The sequence below is a fragment of the Pezoporus flaviventris genome, unplaced genomic scaffold, assembly GCF_033815535.1.
Source record: "Pezoporus flaviventris isolate CSIRO_AGI_PZ_B2104156 unplaced genomic scaffold, CSIRO_AGI_Pfla_v1 ptg000078l, whole genome shotgun sequence".
Classification (NCBI taxonomy): Eukaryota; Metazoa; Chordata; class Aves; order Psittaciformes; family Psittacidae; genus Pezoporus; species Pezoporus flaviventris.
Window position 1 is genome coordinate 14856749 of NW_026892626.1, and position 21286 is coordinate 14878034.

At 45.2% G+C, this 21286-nt stretch overlaps 1 protein-coding gene and 1 long non-coding RNA gene across 3 annotated transcripts; one reads left to right on the forward strand and one right to left on the reverse strand.

The window, feature by feature from the left end:
- Positions 1-53: 53 nt before the first annotated feature.
- Positions 54-9375, forward strand: BRAT1 (BRCA1 associated ATM activator 1). 2 transcript variants are annotated; one of them, XM_061474250.1, is made up of 13 exons: positions 54-272; positions 538-692; positions 1438-1582; positions 2481-2853; positions 2942-3058; positions 4189-4280; positions 4509-4627; positions 5025-5211; positions 5745-5818; positions 6392-6494; positions 6774-6872; positions 7902-8080; positions 8264-9375. In XM_061474250.1, exons 1-13 carry the CDS (start codon positions 110-112, stop codon positions 8993-8995), a joined length of 2538 nt encoding a protein of 845 aa, XP_061330234.1. In that variant the 5' UTR covers positions 54-109; the 3' UTR covers positions 8996-9375. The 2 variants fall into 2 exon arrangements, with proteins under 2 accessions (XP_061330234.1, XP_061330233.1); XM_061474249.1 differs by having other exon boundaries at positions 1435-1582; positions 8264-9372.
- A 2224-nt stretch (positions 9376-11599) lies between these two features.
- On the reverse strand, positions 11600-21019 carry LOC133279976 (uncharacterized). The gene is made up of 3 exons (XR_009747026.1): positions 20644-21019; positions 16655-16728; positions 11600-11931 (listed from the first exon to the last, which is right to left on the reverse strand). It is a non-coding gene; the product is annotated as an uncharacterized LOC133279976 (long non-coding RNA).
- Positions 21020-21286: the final 267 nt, after the last annotated feature.

A 21286-nucleotide genomic window follows, 5' to 3' on the forward strand; every position in this document is an offset into this window, starting at 1 on the left:
ACGGTCTCCTTGGCCACGCCCCCTTGGCCACGCCCCCCTTGGCCACGCCCCGCCGCCGCCCTTTGCGACACTCGCTTTGCGGCTGGTCCCTCACCGTGTCGGGGTGACTATGTTCTCCCCGGAGTCCCGGTCCCTTCTCCCGGCCATGACCCGCGAGTGCTCAGTGCTGCTGCCGCGAGTCTGCGCTGCCCTGGCCCACCCGCGACAGCCCCGCTACGATGACACCTGCCTGGAGAAGCTGCTCGACTGGTTCCGGAGCCTGACGGCTGTCGGTGAGTGCCCGCCGCTTGCACTGGTCGGAGCGGGAGGGAGGCATGCAGGCCGGGACCCTGGGGCAAGCCCCTCTCAGAGATCCTGTTCCCTCGGTGACACCGGAAAGCGCTGTTTGATACCCGGGCTTGAGCTTCGGATGAGCCCACAGTCGTCTCTAAACTGTTGTGAGGAGTTACAAGCAGCTCGGAGTTACGAGGGAGGACAGAAGTCCTGGTAGTGACCCTACATCTTCTCTCCTCTCTTCGTGCAATTCCCGGCCACTAGATCCTAGCGTGGAGCTGGTGCAGGACAACCCCTGTCTGATGGAGTTCATTGCCTCCGTGCTGGCGCTGCCAAAGCCCAGTCCGAGCATCCTCTCCTTCACCCTGCGGTTAGCTGGGATACTTGCTGCTTCCGAAAGCCGCTTCCATCACTTGCAGGTGAGTTGGCTACACAGTTACCTGATGCCATGTGTCTCTTTCCTCCTATGTGGAGGAAAATGTACATAGTCTGCTTATATAGCTTATGGCATGCATCAGACAACTCAGTAAACAGTGATATGATAATAAAGACTCACCATCATACTGTTCCTTTTCAGTTCTCTTGTAAAGTTGCTAGCTTCTTCTGTCTTGCCCCAGTAATACTATGAATGTTAATACGTAGTGCTTCTGAATTTCACTTCAACACAGAATATGGGATAACACAATCTCACAGCAGTCATTGCAAGATGTATCCCTGGGTGGATTCTGTACATATTAACTGCACTGACAGATGTAGCTTTCCCTCCAGCTTTCCTCTGATTACCTGCAAAAATGAAGGAGTTATTTAAGGCCCTGCTTTCTACAATAGTATACATTTATAGTACAAAACCTAAAAGGCTTTCTTCAGGGAAGAAATGCATACAATTGCATAAAGTAGTCTAATGGAACTGATACCTATGCAAGTTGTCACTAGCACTTTAAAAACAAGTGATTTTTGTTTTGAGCGCCTTAGTGTGTGAAAGAGATACACGTTGAGTTTAAGCATGGGCTTCTGAAAAAAATCTATTTTAGGGATACTTCTAGGAAGGAAAGGTTTCACTTAAGTATTGATACTCTTGCCTTGGATGACAGAGGAGCCTGTCCACACCCCTCAAGTCCCTTTGCTTACTATTTGCTCTATGTTCTCCTCTGGCCTCCTCAGCAGGAGAAGCTGTTGGTCAGGCTCTTTGGCAGGGATGGGCCCCTGAGCAGCGCTGTGTGGGAAGATGCCTCCGTCCGAAGTGGCTGGGTGAATGGTGTGCACAGCATGATGCAGCACCAGCCTGCTCTCCACTTCCTCTGTGAAGGTGGTGAGTACTTCTGGGACTGGTAACTCCCCAGATCCTCTGTGTTGCTTCCATTCCAGTGTGTTGCTCAGATGTCAAATAAGAAAGGAGTTTTCATTTACTCAAGATAAAAATAGGCCATTTGTAAAAAATATGCAAGTCACTGAAAAATGGTGGGGGTTTTGTTAAATTAGTTATGCATTTAATTTTTTTATTATTTTTTTCCCAAAAATGCTGAGGATGGTGTCCTTTTTAGAGAGGAAAGAGGCAAACCTCATGAAACACATGATAAAAATAGCTTATTAAAAGCCCTCTGTATTCTTATTTGTAACTCTTATTGAAAGGTTCAGTATGATTTTAGAGCAGAAAAACTACCCAGGGGCTCATTTGTCTCCTAATGCTTGCACACATTCATATTCCCATTGTTGTTATGCAGGTAAATTCTGCTGTTAACTTTAGAACCCAGGTACAGAGGGGCCTAAAAGACTGGATTGGTAATAACATGCCACATGCAATTTGTCTATGTGGTGGAAAAGTAGTTCTGTTGCTTCCATTAATGCTTTTCCTGCTGGTTGTGCCCAGAGATGGTACAGGCTCATTCCATAAATACAGAGTTGAGCGTGCTGTCAACTCTTCTAATATTACCAACGTTATATCAAAGCCCTATTCTGTTCCTGAGTTACTAAAACACCAGAGATTATGAAAACAATTTTACCTTCTTTTTTGTTTGTCAGTAAGGACTGGCTGACTTTGAAATGCCATAGAGACTACAAAATAAAGTACAAAATCCCACACCAACACTATTGAAAGCTCTGTGGCACTTGAATTAGAGTAGTATATAGTTGGAGTGCAACAATGCTCCACCTCACAATAGGAAGGCTGTTGGTTTTTTCCTCCAGTGACTTGTTTTGTTTTCACACAGGAGGCATAGATGTGGTCTTCACTCTGCAAGGGGATCCCAGCCTGTTTGTGGCTTCAGCTGCCAGTCAGCTTCTGGTGCACATGCTCACCCTCTCTGTAGAGTCTGAAACAACTATACCTCTCACTACAAAGGACTGTGACTGGCCAGCATGTGCCCAAATGATTATAAAGCATATAGAAGATTCCCTTCAGTCCAGCTCTGCCTCTCACATTGAGCAGTCATTAAAACTGTTAACTAGTTTGTTTGGCAGCTGTCATGCTCTGTGGACTGAAGTACTTTGGTTAAGGATAGCAAAGCAAATAGAATCCTTTCTGATGGAAGAGACTCTTCAAGTACAACACATGCTGGCAAATCTTTTGCTTAAAATGTCAAGGTAAAGATCTGGGAGCTTGGATCCAGTGATGAGATATATCTGTTTTCCACCATCTAATAGGATATCACTTACACTTCTTTCTTCTCAGGTCTCCTGTGTTTGACACTGAAGGCAGTTTTTGGGCATTGGTGACTTCTGCTTTAGAACACTTAACCCCAGTACAAGCAGGTCCTTTGGCAGTGAGAATTCTGAGGCTCTACAAATGGTAGGACTACCTGCAATGAAATTTTTGGACTCTGGAAAATGTTTCTGTACTAATATCTTTGGTGTTTTTCCAAGAGCAGTATTTTAACTCGCTGCATTTTCCGCTACATTCCTTAATATGTAAAAGTGGTCGGCAAGAACCATGCTAGTAGCTAACTTCAGACACTGATAGTAAGAATAATACAGTTTTCAAAAAGAGAAACTAAATGTTTATGTGTATACACTTGCATCTTACCTACAGCCAGCCAATTTCTTCCTGAAATAGGAAAACTCTTTAACTTCATACTGCTGAGGTTGACCAAGATGGACACAATTTGACCGCCTGTCAAATCCAGTAGTCTCTGTTCCATTTTGTCTTTCACAAAAACACTGACTGATGTAAGAGCTTCCACTGTTGTCCAGCAGAAGTGTACATCTGGAGACTGTTGATAGTTGCAGAATAACTTGGATTAGAAGGAACCTGTAGAATTTATCTTATTCAACCTCTTGCTCAGTGTAGGACAGACTTCCAAGACAGATCAGGTTGCTCAGGGCCTTCGCCATTCAAATTTCAAATATCCCTGAGGCTGAGGGTTCCATGGCATCTCTGGGCAACCTGTCCCAGTGCTTAACCGTTTTCATTTCACTATGAAAAGTATTTTCTGTATATCAAGTTGGAATCTACCCTCTTGCAATTGAAGATTCATGTCTTGTGCGCCCCGAGAAGCCTGCCTCTATTTTCACTGTAATCCCCCTTTAGGGTGTAAAAAAGCATCAAGAAATTGTCAGATGAATACAGCATGTATGGATACTGATTGACAGGCTAAGTAACACCTGTTTTAAGATAGAAGGACATAATTTTGTTAACAAAAAATGCTTCTCTCTAAATCCCCTTCTTGCACAGAGTCCCACTCTGTTTGCTTAGTTTGATAAGGCTGCTTCTGAATTCCAGAGCCATTTCTCCTCTGCTTTCAGTTAGACAGGGAATCTTGAAAGAATGCTTGAACTGCGATAATACTATAATTGCTTTGCCTTGCTGGCTTGTTTAAAAGCCTGTGTGGAAAAAAAACCATTCTGCTCAACATTTAGGGACAGATTTTGGGAAATAATTTAAGTATTCCTGTTTTGGTAACTGCTGTTTCCTTCTTCAAGCCCACAAGATGTGAGGATTCAGGCACTGACTGTTCTGCTTCAGCCAATGGACTGTATTTTAAGAGCAGCCTCCCAGCCTCTGGAATACGCAGGTACAGTTGTGATAAAATACTGGCAAGCACACTAGCCTCTAACATTAAGTGCAGTGCAGACAAAACTGGAGGAGGAAGAACAGCAGTGTTTGTAGTAACGTGCAGCATCCTACTGACAGTTGCATTTGAAAGGATATTCATACTACACGAGTATCTTGATTAACTTTAAAAGTCACAGTCCTCTGTATTCACTTATAACCCAAGCTCTTCCCTTCTTTCATCCTCTAGGTTTGTTGGATGAGTCTGTTAGTGATCCCATCACTATTGAAAGTCTTCTGTCCTCCACGTCGACTTGTGCTAGTCTCCTGTGTCAGACCCTCGCTCATCTGAAGGAGCTGCTATCTCTGGTAACATTCAGAGAAAGAAAAGAAGCCTTGTTTTGATATCAAATTGGTCCTTGAAAAACCTGCATTAGTATTGGTTGCAGAGTTTTGCAGTAGAGGGACTGCATTTAGTTTAAAATCCATCTTCACAGGCTTTGTTACCATACTTCGCTGCAATTATTGATCCAGTGGAAAAAAACATAAATTGAACTGCTTTCCCAAGCAGTGAAAAGAATCTTTTTCCATCTATGCCGTAGCTCTTGGGAGAGAGCAAGATAATTTGAGTTATTAGCATTGTGGTACCTTAAGAACATGCTAAAAATAGCAATTTTTGCTGCCTCCTGAAGAAAAATTTTTTCTGCTCTGTATGCATACCTGAGACTTTGCTGGAAACTTCTTTTCCTTTCTCCCATCCTATTAGGTTGATTTACCCGTAGATTTACCCTCTACACCTTTACTACGCTCTCTCATGACAATACTACAATTCTGTAATGGCTTCCTGAGTCCAGCATCTACTCTGGGAAGCACAGTAAGCCGAATCTTGATCAATAGCTTCAGAGTACAGAGGTCAGCTCTTGATGTCCTAGCAGCGCTCTCAGAGCAAAAAGGTGAGTTGATGTTTGCATTTTAAATGTATTTTATCTATTTTTGCAGAAAAATTTGGGAAATACTTGACTATTCTATAGTTGCAGAATTTTTCATTCCCTTTCACTGAATAAAGATCATAGAATCATAGAATAGTAAGCTTTGGAAAAGACTTGAAGATCATCTAGTGCCAATCCCCCTGCTATGGGCAATGACACCACACACTAAACCATATCACCCAAGACTCCATCTAACCTGGCCTTGAATGCTGACAGGAATAACCACTTCCACCTCTGAAGCTTGTTTATTTCCAGTTCTTCCTACTGTCTTGGCTGAACTTTTTTGTTCATGAGCTAGGGCAGGTAATGCTGTCATTAAGAAGGTTTTAGTGTTTGTGAAAAATTGGATGTTTCTCCTCTTCTCTGAGAAGTGTACTTGCTTTCTTCTCCAAAACAGTTTCATAATCCTGTGTCTTTCTGTATTTCAGCAGCTGGGTCGCATTTCAGCTGCTCCTTCTCTTGGTATTGGTCCTTTAGTTTTGTTGTGTATGTTTCAGGCTGTGACACACTCATAGGAAGTGTATTTGATGTCCTTCTGGCATACCTGGAGAGTCCGAACACCAGTCCTACTGTGAGTATAGAACTATGGAAAGATCCAAGTCTATTAGCTTGCCCCAGTGGGATGTCGTTCTGAGAAGCTGTCTGACAGTAGTTGTTTCTTAGCACAGTTTGTATTAGAGTAAGTAGGAGACTTGTTTTGGTTCTACACGGCTTGCAGGAAATAGCTAAAATTCTAATGAGCAAGTAACTGACCAATGCATTGAGTGTTCTTGAACAGATGGAAGCCATCATGTCTAAAAGTAGTGCCAACATACTCAATTTGACATGTTCCTTAAGTACTGAATTCTTTGCATTAAGGTGTTTTGCTTTCTTGCTTTGTTTTGTTCAAACGACTGACAACAACTGCAGATCAAACAGTGGAGGTGCTAGAACTTCAGAGCATTAAGCTGAGAGCATTCACTTTCTAGGACTTTGTTAGAAATGCTATAGAAACACCATTTATTTGTGGCTTCTTAATAAAAAAGTGTATGTACTTTTTTATGCCAAGAATTTCACTTTAAGATTGAGGCTAACCCAGATTCTATCTTGCCTAAAGGCAACAATGCCTCCCATAACAGAGTAAATCTGCTTTATGTTGCGTCAGGTTCTAAAGACAACGTTTCAAGCTACATCCAAGTGGTTGGTGCGCTTACAGGAAGTGTCCTGTTCTAACAGTCAGTGGCAACAAGCTGAGAAGATTTTGGAAGGTAAGAAAACTATTCAAGTTGGGATGAACAGCAGCTAGTGGCATATGTGAAATCTGCTCTTGCTTATCTTTCCTGCCTAAAGCACTAAGATTCATTTGTTTTCAATTATGCTGATTTTAGGTTTAGCTGCCCAAGTAGTGTTTTGAAGAACTCTGGGAGAAGCATAGAGTAGCAACAAAAGGGATTGCATAAGGTTAAATGGTAAAGAGGTTGTACAGCAACTGCTTCAGCAAAGGTTGTCTTTCATGTCCATTCAAGCTTGTCACTTGGCTTTCACAGATGTGTTTCTGGTGCTGCAGAAGCGTTTGTGCAGTCCTTGCTGGGAAGTAAGAGATTCTTCTCTGGAGTTCCTCACTGTCCTGATTAAATGCTTGACAGGTAGGTGTAGAGATCTAATGCTTCAGATTGAAGGAGTGTTTATGTTAATGTTACGAAAGTCAGCCAGGCTGATGAAGCATCCTCTGACATGTATCTAGAGGACTAAGAAAAGAAAGTGTCAAGAGTTTTACTCTTTGATCATGATCAATATCTGACAAAAAGCTTAATAACCTCTTCCTGCTGTTCTGCTGAATTCAAATTGCTGTGCCCTTCTTTTGGTCAGTTAAACTGAGGGGTGTGAAGACAGTCATGTGTAGAGAGACGTGTCTGTCAAGGCAGGCAGCGATCCTTAATGGCTGGTAAAACTTTCCCATTTTTCCTGTTTGCTCTGCAGTAGAGTCTGCTCAGTTTCACTCAGCAGGCTGTGGTCTGGGCTTTAGGAGGCTAAAGGCCTTGATCTGCTTTGCATGCTTTAGATTAATTATCGATGTTTCCACTTCACTGGTAGCTCAGGCTTTGCAGCAGGTATCACTAAGGGAATGCTCATTCTCTTCCAGTAGCTCTGTGATGTTGGGAAGGAGAGGGATGTTGTCAACTACTGTTGTCCCTAGGGCACAAAGGAAGTATCCAGCACACTCAGCTGCTTTAGCAGTTTACCCTGCAGCCACTTTCAGTGCTGCAGTTACATTATTTTTCTTTGCCATATGCCTTGAGAACAAGAAAGGAAGACTATTTTTCCCACCTTTAAGGAAAGGCACACGTTTGATGAGGCTGAAACCGTGTCCCCACTTGCGTGGAGAAAGTTTTTTCTTGCCAGTAGAGCAACTGTAAATTGATTTTTTCCAAGCTCCAGTGTCTAGCAGGGCTTGACTCAAAGTCACCAAGCTGCTGGAAAATAGGGAGCCTGACACAGAGCATCTGTGCTCTTGTGAGCAGCTGCCTGGTCTCTGCAGTGGCTCAGCTCACTGGCAGCTGTCCCTGCAGTCAGTGGGCATCCTTGTATGACGCAAAGAACTGTTTGCATTGGAAACAGTTACATGCTCTGAGAGAATAAAGCCTTGCTTCTTTGGATTGCTGTCTTGTTTACAGACCAGGATGAGTTCAGGCAGTCTCTCCTGTCTTCAGAGGTGCCAAGGCTTACAGAAAATCTTCTGGAGGATCCAGAAAGCTATGTGCGAGCAAGTGCTGTGACTGCTGTGGGACACTTGGCCTTCATTACTTATTTTGCTCCAGAGTCACCTGTTGTAGAGAATCAGTGTAATAAAGAGGTATGATGAATTTGTGTAGTCCGCTGCAGAATTGAGCAGAGCTACACATCAGTTAACCTGTGAAGAGAAAGTAGTACAGCAGTAATCTTGTCTCATGCAGGAAGACCTCACAGTAATGAAAAGACTTGTTTCTTTGCATGTTCCTCTCTTCATTGTGCTTTCTCTTTGTCTTTCTACATTTAGAAAACCATAGGAAAGCTTCAAGAAATCCTGTCAACAGACCCAGAGGGCTTTCCTAGGAGGGCTGTCATCAGCATCTTCATCGAGTGGGTGAGACAAGGCTGCACAGGTCAACTGGAAGATACAGAGCAGTTTGTCTCTAGAGTGATCCAAACAGTGGAACATGACTTAGACTGGGAAGTCAGGCTTGGTGGTTTGGAACTGGTTGACATTTTCTGTCATCATGCATTTTGCCATTTTGGCCTTCCTAAATGCCCATATGCTCCTGTCTCATCTGCAGTCACAAGTTCCATTCATCAGAATGAGGTGCTGCAGATACTTTGCCGAGCAAACCTGTTTAGCTTTTTGTTTCGGTCTTTGTGTGACTGTGACCAACCAGTAGGTCAGAGAGCCTGTGATTTACTGCTTAACCTAAGGATTAATTTCTATCCAACTTTTACCCCAAGGGATTCACGAGAGACTGAAGATTCACCTGTAGGACGTAGCATTGCCTGGTTACAAAGGACACTAAGGCAGGGTTCTCTGGCCAAAAACTTCCCCACAGATGGTGGTAATGGAGTGGATTTCCAAGATCCAGAGAGCATGATGATAGCTTTGGGTACAATAGACTTAGAAGAGCTACGTGATGAGCTAAATAAAAGTAGTGACCACGTAGAGAAAAGCCCTCAGTCTCTCTTACAGGACATCCTTGCTACTGTAGGGACCATAGAGGAAAATGAAGCTGACTGTTACTGAAGATAAAGTACCTTTTGCTTTGAGGGAGCAGTGCTTAAGCAGTTTTCTTCTGGAGGAGAACTTTTTGCTACCATGAAGTCTTTCTTCAGAGGATGGAAAGAAGCGTTACACTGAATAGAGAAAAAAGATTGTTTCGTTAGCTTTTAAAGGGGCTAGAAAATCCTTGTTTTAATACTGATGTTAAATAAAAGTGTAGTTTCCAATAAACTGTGATTTGTTTTTTAAGTAAACGCATGAAGAAATGCTCTTTTCTTTTTTCTTTAAGTACTACCTCTTCTAAGAAAGCACCAGGCTATGCCTACATAAGGGAACATTTAGATAACAAAACAGTAACTGAAAACAAGTTGTTGCGTGTTCCTCTTAGAGCCAGAGTAGCTAAAACTGAAGACTTCGTCTTAAGGGATGGATGTTTTGACCATGTCTGTATCGCCATTGAAAAAGCAGAGTTCTCTGGTTCCCTGCTGCATTTTGAGGTCTAGAGCAGAAGGTGATAGTTAATGAGTCAAAAGCTGATCATCCTTAATATTACAGGCTTTCTTCCATAGATAACATAGTTGTTTGATCTCAGCAGTGATACCAAGAAGGTGACTTTGCATTTGATGAAAGCCAAAACCAAGTTCATTTTGCTGAATTTTTCAAGTGGTCCTATTCTCTATTCTTAAAGAACTAGGATAGCTTCTAACTACTAAGAGAAGCTGTCACCAGCAGCTTTTTCATGATGAAATAGATCTATGCCTAGCTTTGGTAACCAGTCAGAAAGCAGTGTTGCCATTCACACTATAGCTGCTGTTTTCTAAGTAAAAATTTGCCAATTTGTTTAAAAAACTAAGGGAATGCTGTAGTTTGTAAGTTACTCCAATGTCTTGCCACGTGCTAAGAAGCTTCCTGAAACATACGGGTTAAAAAAGAGGAGTACAAAAGGAGTACCTTTACCAGTAGCTCAAGCCATGCTATATTCCTTTCCAGCACTGTTACTAAGCATCCTTTATCCTCCTGCAGTCTATGTAGAGGCAGGAACACAACAAAACTTCCAGAGTCTCCTCCTTCAGTGTTATCCCTGCAGCAGTACAATAGGATGAGATGTACTTTGAACTTCTTGCTGCTGAGGTTGAAGGTTTACTCTGTGCCTCTTAATGAAGTCAGCACACTTACCTAGCATGCTATGCACAGCTTTGTGTGTGTCAGAGCCCCTAGGTGTTGTACCAGCAGCTGTTATTAGGAGAAAGTAGCTCTGCTTTTGCTACCTGAGCAGGGTCAACACTTGGCAAAAGACAGGAGATATTAAGAATCAGGCCTTTTCCTGCCACTGCATTGTTCTCAGAAATTGAAGGGTTAGTGAGAGAGAAATTATTTGCTTTTAAAAAGCTTGGACTGTTTGTGGAGTTCTAGCACTCCGGTCTGGTGAAGGGATTATAGTTCCAAAACTAGCTTTATGTGCTAGCAGTAGGTCAGATCAGCAGAAAGGAGACAGCAGGTTGCCGAGTAAATGTCTTCTTCCTGTTCGGCACTGGAATTCTTGGGATTTTGGGGTTGTGCAGTTTAGGAGACTCCAAGGAATTATTTAAATAGCAAATTGAAAAAGTGACTTCTTACAGTGACTTGCTTCTTACCAGGGTCTCTTGACTCCCAGACCTATTAATTCTTAATAGAGCTCTTTAATTAGCTGGGGTGATGATGACATTGTTAAGTTTATACCTTTTGCCCACTTGCAGTCCAAAGTCTTTTGCTTATATACAGGATGCTTGTACACTAAAAGTCAGATGTACAACGAACTGGGAGGGCCTCATCTTTAGAAGGGGAATTAGGGACTCATTTCATCTTTCATTGAAAACAGGTCTCCACCTCGAGCAACTAGGTGACTCAGTGCTGATTCTGTAGTTACCTGTCTTCTGAGCTCAGTACATTGGCCTTACATTGTTTTCTCTGGTGCTCTAGTTATAGTAGTGCCTTATGAACACTGAGATACTTGTACTGACATCCCGCACCTGATAACTGGGAGAAACATGAAAGGTCATGAACATCCAAGCAGTGTAAGGAGCAAATGCCAGGGACTAGAGGAGTTAAGGGAGATGAAACCAAACTAAAAACCCCCACAATTCTTTCTACAGAGGACAATGGCAGTAGGATTTGAACTGAAAAATGGGCTATCAAATTTGTAAACTCACACCAACAGCTACTAATGTGAATAATCCATCATGCTGGAGTACCCTCTCTAGCATGCTCATCTTTCCACACTTAAGAACTCATTCATGCCCTTCCCCATTTACCCTGCTAACTCATTTTCAACCTGCTTCTTACCTACCAAAGCTTTTTTTGCACCTCCACAAGATCTTTATCCCAGCCATGCAGCTTTCTGTTGGGTTAAGAACTTGGACCATGTGTTATGTCTTGCCAAGGAGCTGTGGTTATGTGGTGCACCTAAGGGGGGGAGCTTTAATTCTCAAGGAGACAGTCCAGAGAAATAGCCTTGTTCCTCTCAGACGCAGACTGAGCCTTCACTTCAACAAGTGCTATTGCTACTTACCACTTCATGACGTGATGATAGCAGTCCTTCCACAAACTCTCCACATCCAGCTTGCTTCTGTCACACACTGAGCACTCCAATGACATGAAGGAGGAGGTACCTGGCCTGCTGTTCTGGACACAGGAGAAAGCTCAGAGCTGCCTTTTTGGGATGGATGCCATACCATCAACTGTGTAGCTGTAACAGCTCCTGCAGGAGGCAGGCACCACCAAGAGAGACTTCTCAGCACACCCACCGCCTGATTTCAGCAAAGACTATGGCCAGACACGGGCCTTGTTTAATGCAAGAGGTACCGAGGTGCAGGACTGTCATTTGCTTTAATGTGGGCTGTGGTTAGCAGGCAGCAGCAATACAAGTGGTATCAGTGCAGAGCATCACAGATAAGAAGAACTGATGTCTCCAATGGCTGGTTCTATGGAAGAAAATTAGAAAACTCATTTTAGCTTTTTTATCTGCACAAGGGCAATGCAAGTTCTGTTGTCTGATCTGTACACAGGTATGAAATTCCTAGAGTTGCTTTCAACAAAGCTCTGAAGAAAGGATTGAGCTCAGACTTAAACAGACCCAAGAGAAAGTAAACATCTTTGGCTCAGCCCTACACAAGCAACAGCTTATAAGCTGCCAAAACAGATGTTATTGATTTTCTGTTTTAATACACTGGACATTTAAAACCCAAAGAATACTCTTTGCCTAATTATACTAATTGCACAACTCAGTCAAAAATGGGCCATAAATATCTAGGGCTGTTGCTTTAGCTTCAATATATGTGATCTGTGATGAGCTCATGCACATCTTTGCCATTTCTTTTGTCTGCCTCTAACAAAATTTGCTCTCCCTTTCACTATACGCTCATCAAGGCTTCTAAAACCCATGTGTTAAACAGGAAGCTCATCAACCAGCTTCACTGCAGAAGTTATCAACAGTTCACAATGGAAAAAGTTTATCAGTAGCAGCACCTGTGTGCTCTGTGTCATTTCCCTCCTGGGCAGTGGTTTTTGTCCACTGCTGAGAAATAAAGCACCACTTGAACACTGCCAGACCTCAGCCTGCGTCAGACGCTCTCCTCCACAGGCAAGGCACATCTTGCCTCTAACCTTGCAAGCCAGCACACAGAGAAAAGGAAGAGCTTTCATTCAAAGAAGCCATGTGTCTGTCTGGACAAGGTGGAATAGAGCTATACGACACCAGCTTTGATGAAAGCATGCAGGGGTCTGCAAACACCCATCATGGGTACACTTAGAACTCATCCCCAGATGGAAGGGCTAATGAGCAGTCTGCATCAAGAGCCGCTGCAATTGCACAACTGTTTCAGTTACAGCAAAATGAAACCAAAGAAAACAGTATTTCCATCTGTAATGTCAATACCAAGTCTCTGCTTAGAGCACAGAAGCTTAATTGTGTTTATTTACCATCAACCTATAACAGAGCTGTGAAGATGTCTTTCACATGGCTGCCTCCAAAACAAACCCATCCACACCAAATTACTCCCCAGCTCATTCTGCAGTTGCTCAGTTGTTAAACTGTGCAAGGGCAGGAACGTGCTGTCTGGGACAGAGTGCACCCACTCCTTTGAGGGACATTGCCTGATTACAGCAGATCGAAAGTAAAGTAAAACCACAACCTTAAACAGCTCCTGCAGAGCATCAGGGCTTGAACTGTGGCAGGATTCCTTTTCAGTGCAAGATAGGTGAGAATTACCCTTAAAGGATAGACAATACTTTCAGTTCTCCCATTTCATTATTTCTTGGTCCTCATAGTTCCAGTTTCCGCTGACTCCCTGTGCGCATGGACATCGACGCTTGCCTTGGCTGGTTCATCACCACCAACACGCTTAGAGCTTTGACCTCAAAGCAGCTTCTGGGCTGGGCTGTGCTGTGACCAGCATGAAGGAGCTGCAGAGCAAGGTCTGACAGGTGGTGAATTCAGGCTTGGAACATGACTTGGCCCAGCCAAACCAGCTCCAAAACAAACCCTGACTGAGCTGCATTAGCCATCACTCATGAAATCCTGATTTAGCCCTTATGCAGGCTGAGCAAGGGGCACAGGTGAGCCCCGGAGCCCATGGCTCTCCAAGACAAACACCCCTGGTGGGACTGATCTTGTGATTACAACTCTCAGACTGATCTTGTGATTACAACTCATTACGTGCCAACAACAGAAAAGCTGCAGTTGGAACACAAATGGCAGTGGTTGCTAAGTGACAGCATCCATGCAGGCTTGTCACAGCCGCGAGACAAACGGCTATGACTACACAGCAATCTCGCCTTGTCTCTGTAATAGAGGTTAAAAATGCTGTTTTCATTACCTTCTAGTAACGTCAACTGTGACCTGTCAGTGTATTTTATGCTTTAGGTTCTGACAAAGAGCCCTGTGAAAACAAGGCTCTGAAACCACTGGAAATGAGTTTGATTCAATGTACCTTTAATATTGCATGCTCTTGCAACTGAATTTCTTCCCAGTGATTTAATGCATAAGACAACAACACGGTTTTCTCAGCTAAATGGTCCTTTTCTTAAAAACAGGGAGCTACCTGACAGTATTTCCAGTGAGGTCAGTTGAAACAACAACAAAATCAGCAACACCCGCCCTCCATCAGCTTCTGAAGTGAACCCGTGGGCTGTGTTCAACGCTGAAGGTTTCTGCAGTTTGGGAAAGGTGGTGACATTTTCAGAGCTGCAAACAACGTATATGCTTATAAATACAGTATTTAAATCAGACCTTTAAAATGACATAAAGTGATGGTTAAGATGGGATCCAGCAGGACACTGGGCGGTCAACTTGCTCCAGGGAAAGCAGTGGTGGGATTGGGTGCAAGGAAGCCGTAATAGGTACTTCGACACCATTTTGCTGGGTGGAGTATTGCAAAGCCCTAAAGCAGAGAGACCCTGAGAACCAGAGCACAACGCATCTGAGTAAGGAAATTTAATGTAAGGAAAGGAAAAGTATTGCAACAGGCTGTACACAGTAAGTCATTCACCTCACATACTCTTACACACTGCAAAAAAACCTGTTTGAGGCCATGCTGGTAGAGGAAACAAAGGGATGGATCTCTCAACATCCTGTGAACAGATCAGAAGTGACCAGGAAAAGCCACCACCCGGCTGCCCAGTGGAGCCACAAATGCACACACAGCTCGGCAGCACACACGCCAGCCACTGTGCCACAGGAGGAGGTCTATGGGTGGATCCAGGCACTCGAACACAAGGGATCATCTTCAGCTACCGATGCGGCGCATCGCAGTATGAAACATCCTACCACAGTGTGTGCGACCACACTTAACCCCAAGCAGCAGTTCCCAGTGCCTACTGAAACCAATTACGCTCTTTCCTAATGAATTCTCTTCGGCCCCAACCACTGAAGCCTCGATTTACAGTGCCAGGAGCAAAAGCCCTGATCCTGCTGACAGCCCTAACACCACCAATGCAGTTAAAGCTCATCCACGTGGATAAAACCAACTTGACTGTTGCCTCTGGTCGCTATCTCCATATCAGCATATTAAACACTTCTATTTTGCACATTGTGCCGCAGCAAAATGTTATTTTCCCCCTCTCCCCTTATATTTTATCCACAAATGCAGCACTTTTCCTTGCTGTTCTTACTCCTCACATTCCTTCACCACAGTCAATAAAACGAGTGTGTCTCGCACTGGTATGAAACCCCTGTGTTGCTGCTCTCTAAGCCCTGCAGCACAGGGTGAATACTGCTGTGCAGACAAAGGTCTGACTTTCCAGCAGCTCTAAATTAGCCAGCTCAAAGGTGTAGCGCACTGTCTGGCTGGCAGGATGAAAGGCACATCCTCTGCATACACTGCAGTGCTGGCGGGCAGACAGCTCAACCTCCCTGCTACTACAGACATAGCATCATGAAGGGGGAAAAGAGACACCTCCTGTCACTTTAATTCCCATTGAGAACTTCTGCCCTGTAGGGATCAGCCTTGCCTGCCTCTCCAGTTTGGGAGCATCTTCTCCACCCTTTATTTATTACACTGAGATCAAAGACCTATCTCCATGGAAACATCTGAGCTCAAAGAGTTTCTGCACTACGGCTTTACATCCTGCACATACGTTTTGGCATTGTGTTTTGAAACAGAGGCATTCAGGTCTCTATAGAAATGGTTTGATTAGTACTAATCAATAACCTGAGCAGCACTCATATGTGTATAGCTAACATGCACTCAGCAGAGCAGAACTGCCATTGCATTGTGGTATCTGTGGTCTATGAAGATCACAGCCATTCAGCTGTACATGGAGATATCCCACGTCCTGTGTATCATAGAATCATAGAATAGTTAGGGTTGGAAAGGACCTTAAGATCAACCACAGTTCCAACCCCCCTGCCATGGGCAGGGACACCTCACACTAAACCACGGCACCTAAGAATGTGTAGATGAGGGCATGATCCAGAGCAGACGAAGAACACTGATACATGTGCTCTTCAATAGCTGTCACCACAGCACTTAGTCCCCACATCTGAAGTCTGGTAGGGCTTTCAGCACATGTAGAGACCAGAGCCATGAGGACAGAGCTGCTAGAGCCCATTACTGCCTGCTCTGCCTCCAGCCTCAGAGCTGTGGAGCTGCTTGGACTCAGGCAGCAAGGTCCAGTCCAACACCCAACCCAGCAGAGGCTTGATGAAGTCTGCATTCACACTGATACCTCTGGATCAGCGCTGGTTGGGGCACTGCTGTTATGTCACTCCAGTGACTTCCTTCCCAGTAGCTCTGAGCTCCAGTTCCTTCAGCATAGTCACTCCTACAGCTAATTCCCAGGAGAGAGAAAACAAGAGAACTAAGTAGAACAGACGTGGTTTCTGGTGTTTTTGTTCCCTGGTCAGCTCCCCACATGGCCACACACGCTGTTAAATGGAGGGCAGGAACAACCAGCTGGGAGGTTGTTTTCACTGTCCAAACAGCCATTTCTTTCTGCTGCTGTGGACAGAAAGTGGACATGGAGCTGCAGCCTCACATGAAATCCTGGGTTCAGCTTAAACTTCACATGAAGAAAAGCCAGAGCAAAAAGGAGTGAAACAGCACTCACAAGATTCACGTTTTCACAGGCATGTCCCAGGAAGGATGAGCAGGGAGTGGGGAGCATGCAGGGCTGCATTAGCACCAAAGCAGAGTTAATAGCACTGACCTGGAGAGCATCAGCCAGCACCTGGGGCAGGAGAAAGCCCCATCTCACATCACTGCCAGGGGCATATCCTACTCCTAGGGACATCAGACCACATCCCACCACTGCTTGTGGCCCCGAGTTGCCCATATGCACACAGGATGTGATTGTTATAATCACATTAAAACATTTCAGGATAGCAACTGTGCTGAGAGCAATCCAGCTGCCAGCATTTAGCCTTATCCTAGGGCACAGGCAGAATACGCCATCCGTGAATTAATACCACATAAGCTGCACCATGCTGAGTTTCATGGCTTAATTATAAAAGAGAAGGCAATAATCAAGGGATCTGTAAGGCTAATAAGTGTTCTGAGAACACCAAATGTGACAAGAGCCGCAGCCAGTGCGACAGGACATGAATGCATTTAAAAAGCACATAAATCACACACCGTGTATTAATTCACAGCTGGTTTCCAATGACAGCACTTGGCCCTTCGCCACCTCCATAGCATCACTGGGCACAAGTGGCTCATCACCTACCCCCGAGCAAAGTGGGCTGTAGTCTACCCACAAGCAACAATAAAGCAACATCACAGCGTGCATCAGGCCAAGGCAGGAATATGAGCTCTGACTTAAAGCCCTTGTGGCTAAACTGAGTTTAGTGCTCACACCTCTGTCAGCATTTGGAGGTTTTGGGGTCAGCGATGGTGCTCACCAGGCTGCACAGCGTGTGTCACCTGGTGAAGGACAGCACAAGGAGAGTATCAGGCCACTGGTGAAACCTCCAGTTATCCCTGCAGTAACACACTTGAAAGTGCTTCTGTTCCTCAGCACTTCCAACTATCTCTCTTCTTCATCTCCTATTTCATCTCACTGCAGCTTTTTAATTACAGACAGCTCTTTGTGGGGCTTTGCCTCTCATTCAGACTCCCATTCTTCTATATGGAGTACAGCTGTCTATGGAGGTGTATCTCCAGCCTGTGTGCAACTTGATGTCTCTGAGGGAGCACTGATAAACCTTAAAAGAGGGGTGCCGCCAGGAAGACCCCCTCCACCTGCACTATCACACAGTGACCCTCAAATCCCTGCACACCAGGATGTCCCTTGCAGGACATAACCCAGCCCTTTGGTGGCTGCTGAACAGCCCTGCAGTACTTCAGCAAGGTGCCCCTTGGGCTGACACACTGCAGGGCTGGGTGCCAGCCGGAGCTGCATGGATAGAAGCTTGAAATGCTCCCAAATACCTGCTTCTGCCCAATAATTCATTGCATCAGAGACAGATCCCTTACTGCAAACACCTCACCCTCTAGCTCTCTACAAAGGGCAGCTCTTTGCAGTTCTCTGCCCAAAGATCTATTCTCCAGCCAAAGCACTTCAAAAGAAACAGTTACCCTTTTCCCCTTCCTAATAATCCCAAATTTAACTATGTCCTACTTAGCACCTCCTCTGAAACCAGGAAACGAGATGCTATTTCTGTTGGCCTCAGTAAGTGGACCCTGCTGAATCCCAGAGAACACACAGACCACACAGTAGGCTGGGTTTAAACCCTGGGATGGATTGCTCAGCAGCAGCCTCCTTCCTTCTTGTTCCTAAAGCCAAATTAGGAGCCAAGAGGAAGCGATTGTGACAATAAAAGGGAGAATCACTCTGTATATTCCCCAAATGCCAGGCCAAATTTCATTCTCCTTGCTGTAAAAATACATATCTGCTCCCTCTTCTGCCTCTGTGACCATACGGGGACCTGAAATTCATTCCTCATGGGAATGAATCATGGAGCATCCACACCGACTTCCTACAGAGAGATTTTAAGTATGAAATCAATGGTGAAGAGGGAAGAAGGCCCTCCATATAGGTACAACTTGGGATGGAATAAGTCTTCCTTAGATTGGTGCAGGATGGATTTGGACCACATACTGGCTAGATCTATGGGTTGACGACTTCTTCTCAGGAGTCTCTAACTCCAGTAAAGTCTTAACTCTGTATAAACCCATAGCATCAGAAGTTGTCCAGGCTGCACATGTAAGCACAATCTAGCATCTTATCTGCAGGTAGATGGTTCCCTTTCATTTCATTCTGCTGCAGATCTTCTGCCCAGTGTTTTCATCTCCTTTCCACTGCTGTTCTCTTTTTCTGCTCTCTTATCTTTTCCTCCAGCATCAGCTTGCAGCACCAGATTGCTCTCACTGATCAAAGAAGGGCTGGGCTCTTTCTCCTTGTTTCTCCAAGTCTGTGGCACTACAGTAACTCCAGCCAAACACTTGTTTTCATTAATGTTTCTCCCCAAGCCTGCCAATAGAGCCTGGACCCTGCCAGGACACAGCAGAGAGGGACAGTTTGGCTGGTCCAGCTCATTTCCAGACAGAGCATGAGCATCGCCTTAGGGACACTAATGCCCCCACTCCATTCCCTGCCAGAAGGTGCCTGCTGCTCTCTTCTACCACCTTCTACTGGAGGCAGGACTCTGTCCTTCACTGCTGCCCATCTGAGCAGCATCACTTCGATTTATCAAGGGATTCACAGGAAAACTGGAACACCACACACATATCTCTATTCACCCATGCCCTCACGAGGCTTACCCATAGGGAAGGGCGATGGATAGGGTGCAAGGCAGCATCCCAGGGCATGTCCTGGCACACAGGCAGAGATGGCTTGGGTAGTGCCCAGGGCAGCAGCTGGGCACAGGAGGGGCCTTTCCACAGCACCAGCACAATACACTGCATTTTTAGTGTATCAAATGGAAGAGACAAGGAACATTTCATCTCCCTTTCGCACTCTCTGACGCACAGAGGGGCCAAACCAACTGATTTCAATGAGAAAGCACAAAGCTCCTGTAGTCTTGTTGGACATAGTCCCTCAGACCCTCCTGTTCAAGGTGAAATCCTGCTTTAATAATCCCTCATCGCCTGCTTTAGATCCTTTGCCCAAGAGAAACACACCACCAGCTCTTCAGCTTGCAAAGGGAGTGAGACAGGTCCTTGCTACAGCCTCCCAGTAACTCCTAGGGTGGTAACTCTCAATCACTGCAAACCAGTCAGTCCTGTTTCTCCTCTTCCTTTCCATCACCATTAACATCTCACCCTCTGGCTTTTGTGCCTGTTCCTCCCGGCAAGTTCTGCAGCCGCCTCATTTTCACAGAAGCAGCAACATGAGACTAGATTCTTACTTTGTGCATTCCCTAATTCTCCTCCTTGCTCACAGCACAATCCAAGGGTGAGACCGCTCCTTGCTGCAATTGCACTAGGACCAAGTAGCTGCCAGTAGCCCTACAGTGCTGACCAAATGTATGTCAGTGCTTTGTGGCTGACCAGCAGGGAGGAAGAGCTGACCCCACATTGCTTCCCCTAGACTGCCACTAACATCCAGACTTTGTGACGGCAGCACCAACTGAAATTAAGAGGCACCCTGGCCCCTTCAAAACAGCCTCAAAATGACAAGGATGCAGAAACGCCACTCTGACTTTGGAACAGTCACAACAACAGGGGAACATTTCACACCATCAGCGAGCGACTTGCTTCCTATAAAGTCACTGCACAAACATCCCAAGTGTAATCCCAGTGGGAGAGAGCCCCTGCAGAAACCCTGGGTCAAACCAAAAGGGCAAGCAAGGTTGGGGAAGACACTGGGAGTCAGAAGGGAAATGGTTTGCCCCAGTCACACCAAAAAGGCCCTGACCACCATCTCAGCCCTCGCTCCTTGTCAGCTTGGGATAACTGACTGATGCTGGCTGGGGATCACCTACCTCCAGCCAGGCTTCCAGCATCCTCATGTCAACCAGGGGTGATAAAAGCAGAGAGACCCAACCCAGGTCTGCACCATCAATCCCACACACACCAATACCCCACCGGGACTGGCAGGACAGGGCAGAAAACCAACCAGATAGGCTGGGTCTGGCCAATCCTCTGGCCATCCTTCCCCAGCTGCTATTTAGAACGGGGCAACCCCATGAGCACCATCACAGCTGTTTAGGAGTGATTTAGAAATACACACTAAGAGCACAGACTTCAGTTCATTACCTGAAGGTCAGGTGGAACCACAGAGTCACTTCTTTATCTTCTCAGAGCCACTACCATTTCACACCATCCCTGCTCACTGAACCCAGGAACTGGTGCTTGGCTGAAGCACATCTTATAGATGGGCATCTTATCTTGATTAGTAAACACTACCATATGGAAAGACTTTCCCTTTCTCCAGCCATTTGTTCCAGCAGCTAATCAACTGCATTCTGATAAAATTAATGCCTATTTTCTCATCTCAATTGGTCTGGCTTCAGCCTGCAGCTGTTGGTTTGAGCCACGTCTCTTCTCTCTGGCTTAAACAGCTCTTGGATACCTGCCCTTTCTCTTTGTGGAGCTATTTATGCATCTCTGCAAACAACTACAGTCGCTTCAGTTCCAGTCTTAGGCATCAGTTTGGGGATTTTTCCATTATAGAATCATAGAACAGTTAGGGTTGGAAAGGACCTTAAGATCATCCAGTTCCAACCCCACTGCCATGGGCAGGGACACCTTACACTAAACCATGGCACCGAAGGCTCTGTCCAACCTGGCCTTGAACACTGCCAGGGATGGAGCATTCACAACCTCCCTGGGCAACCCATTCCAGTGCCTCACCACCCTCACAGTAAAGAACTTCTTCCTTATATCCAATCTGAACTTC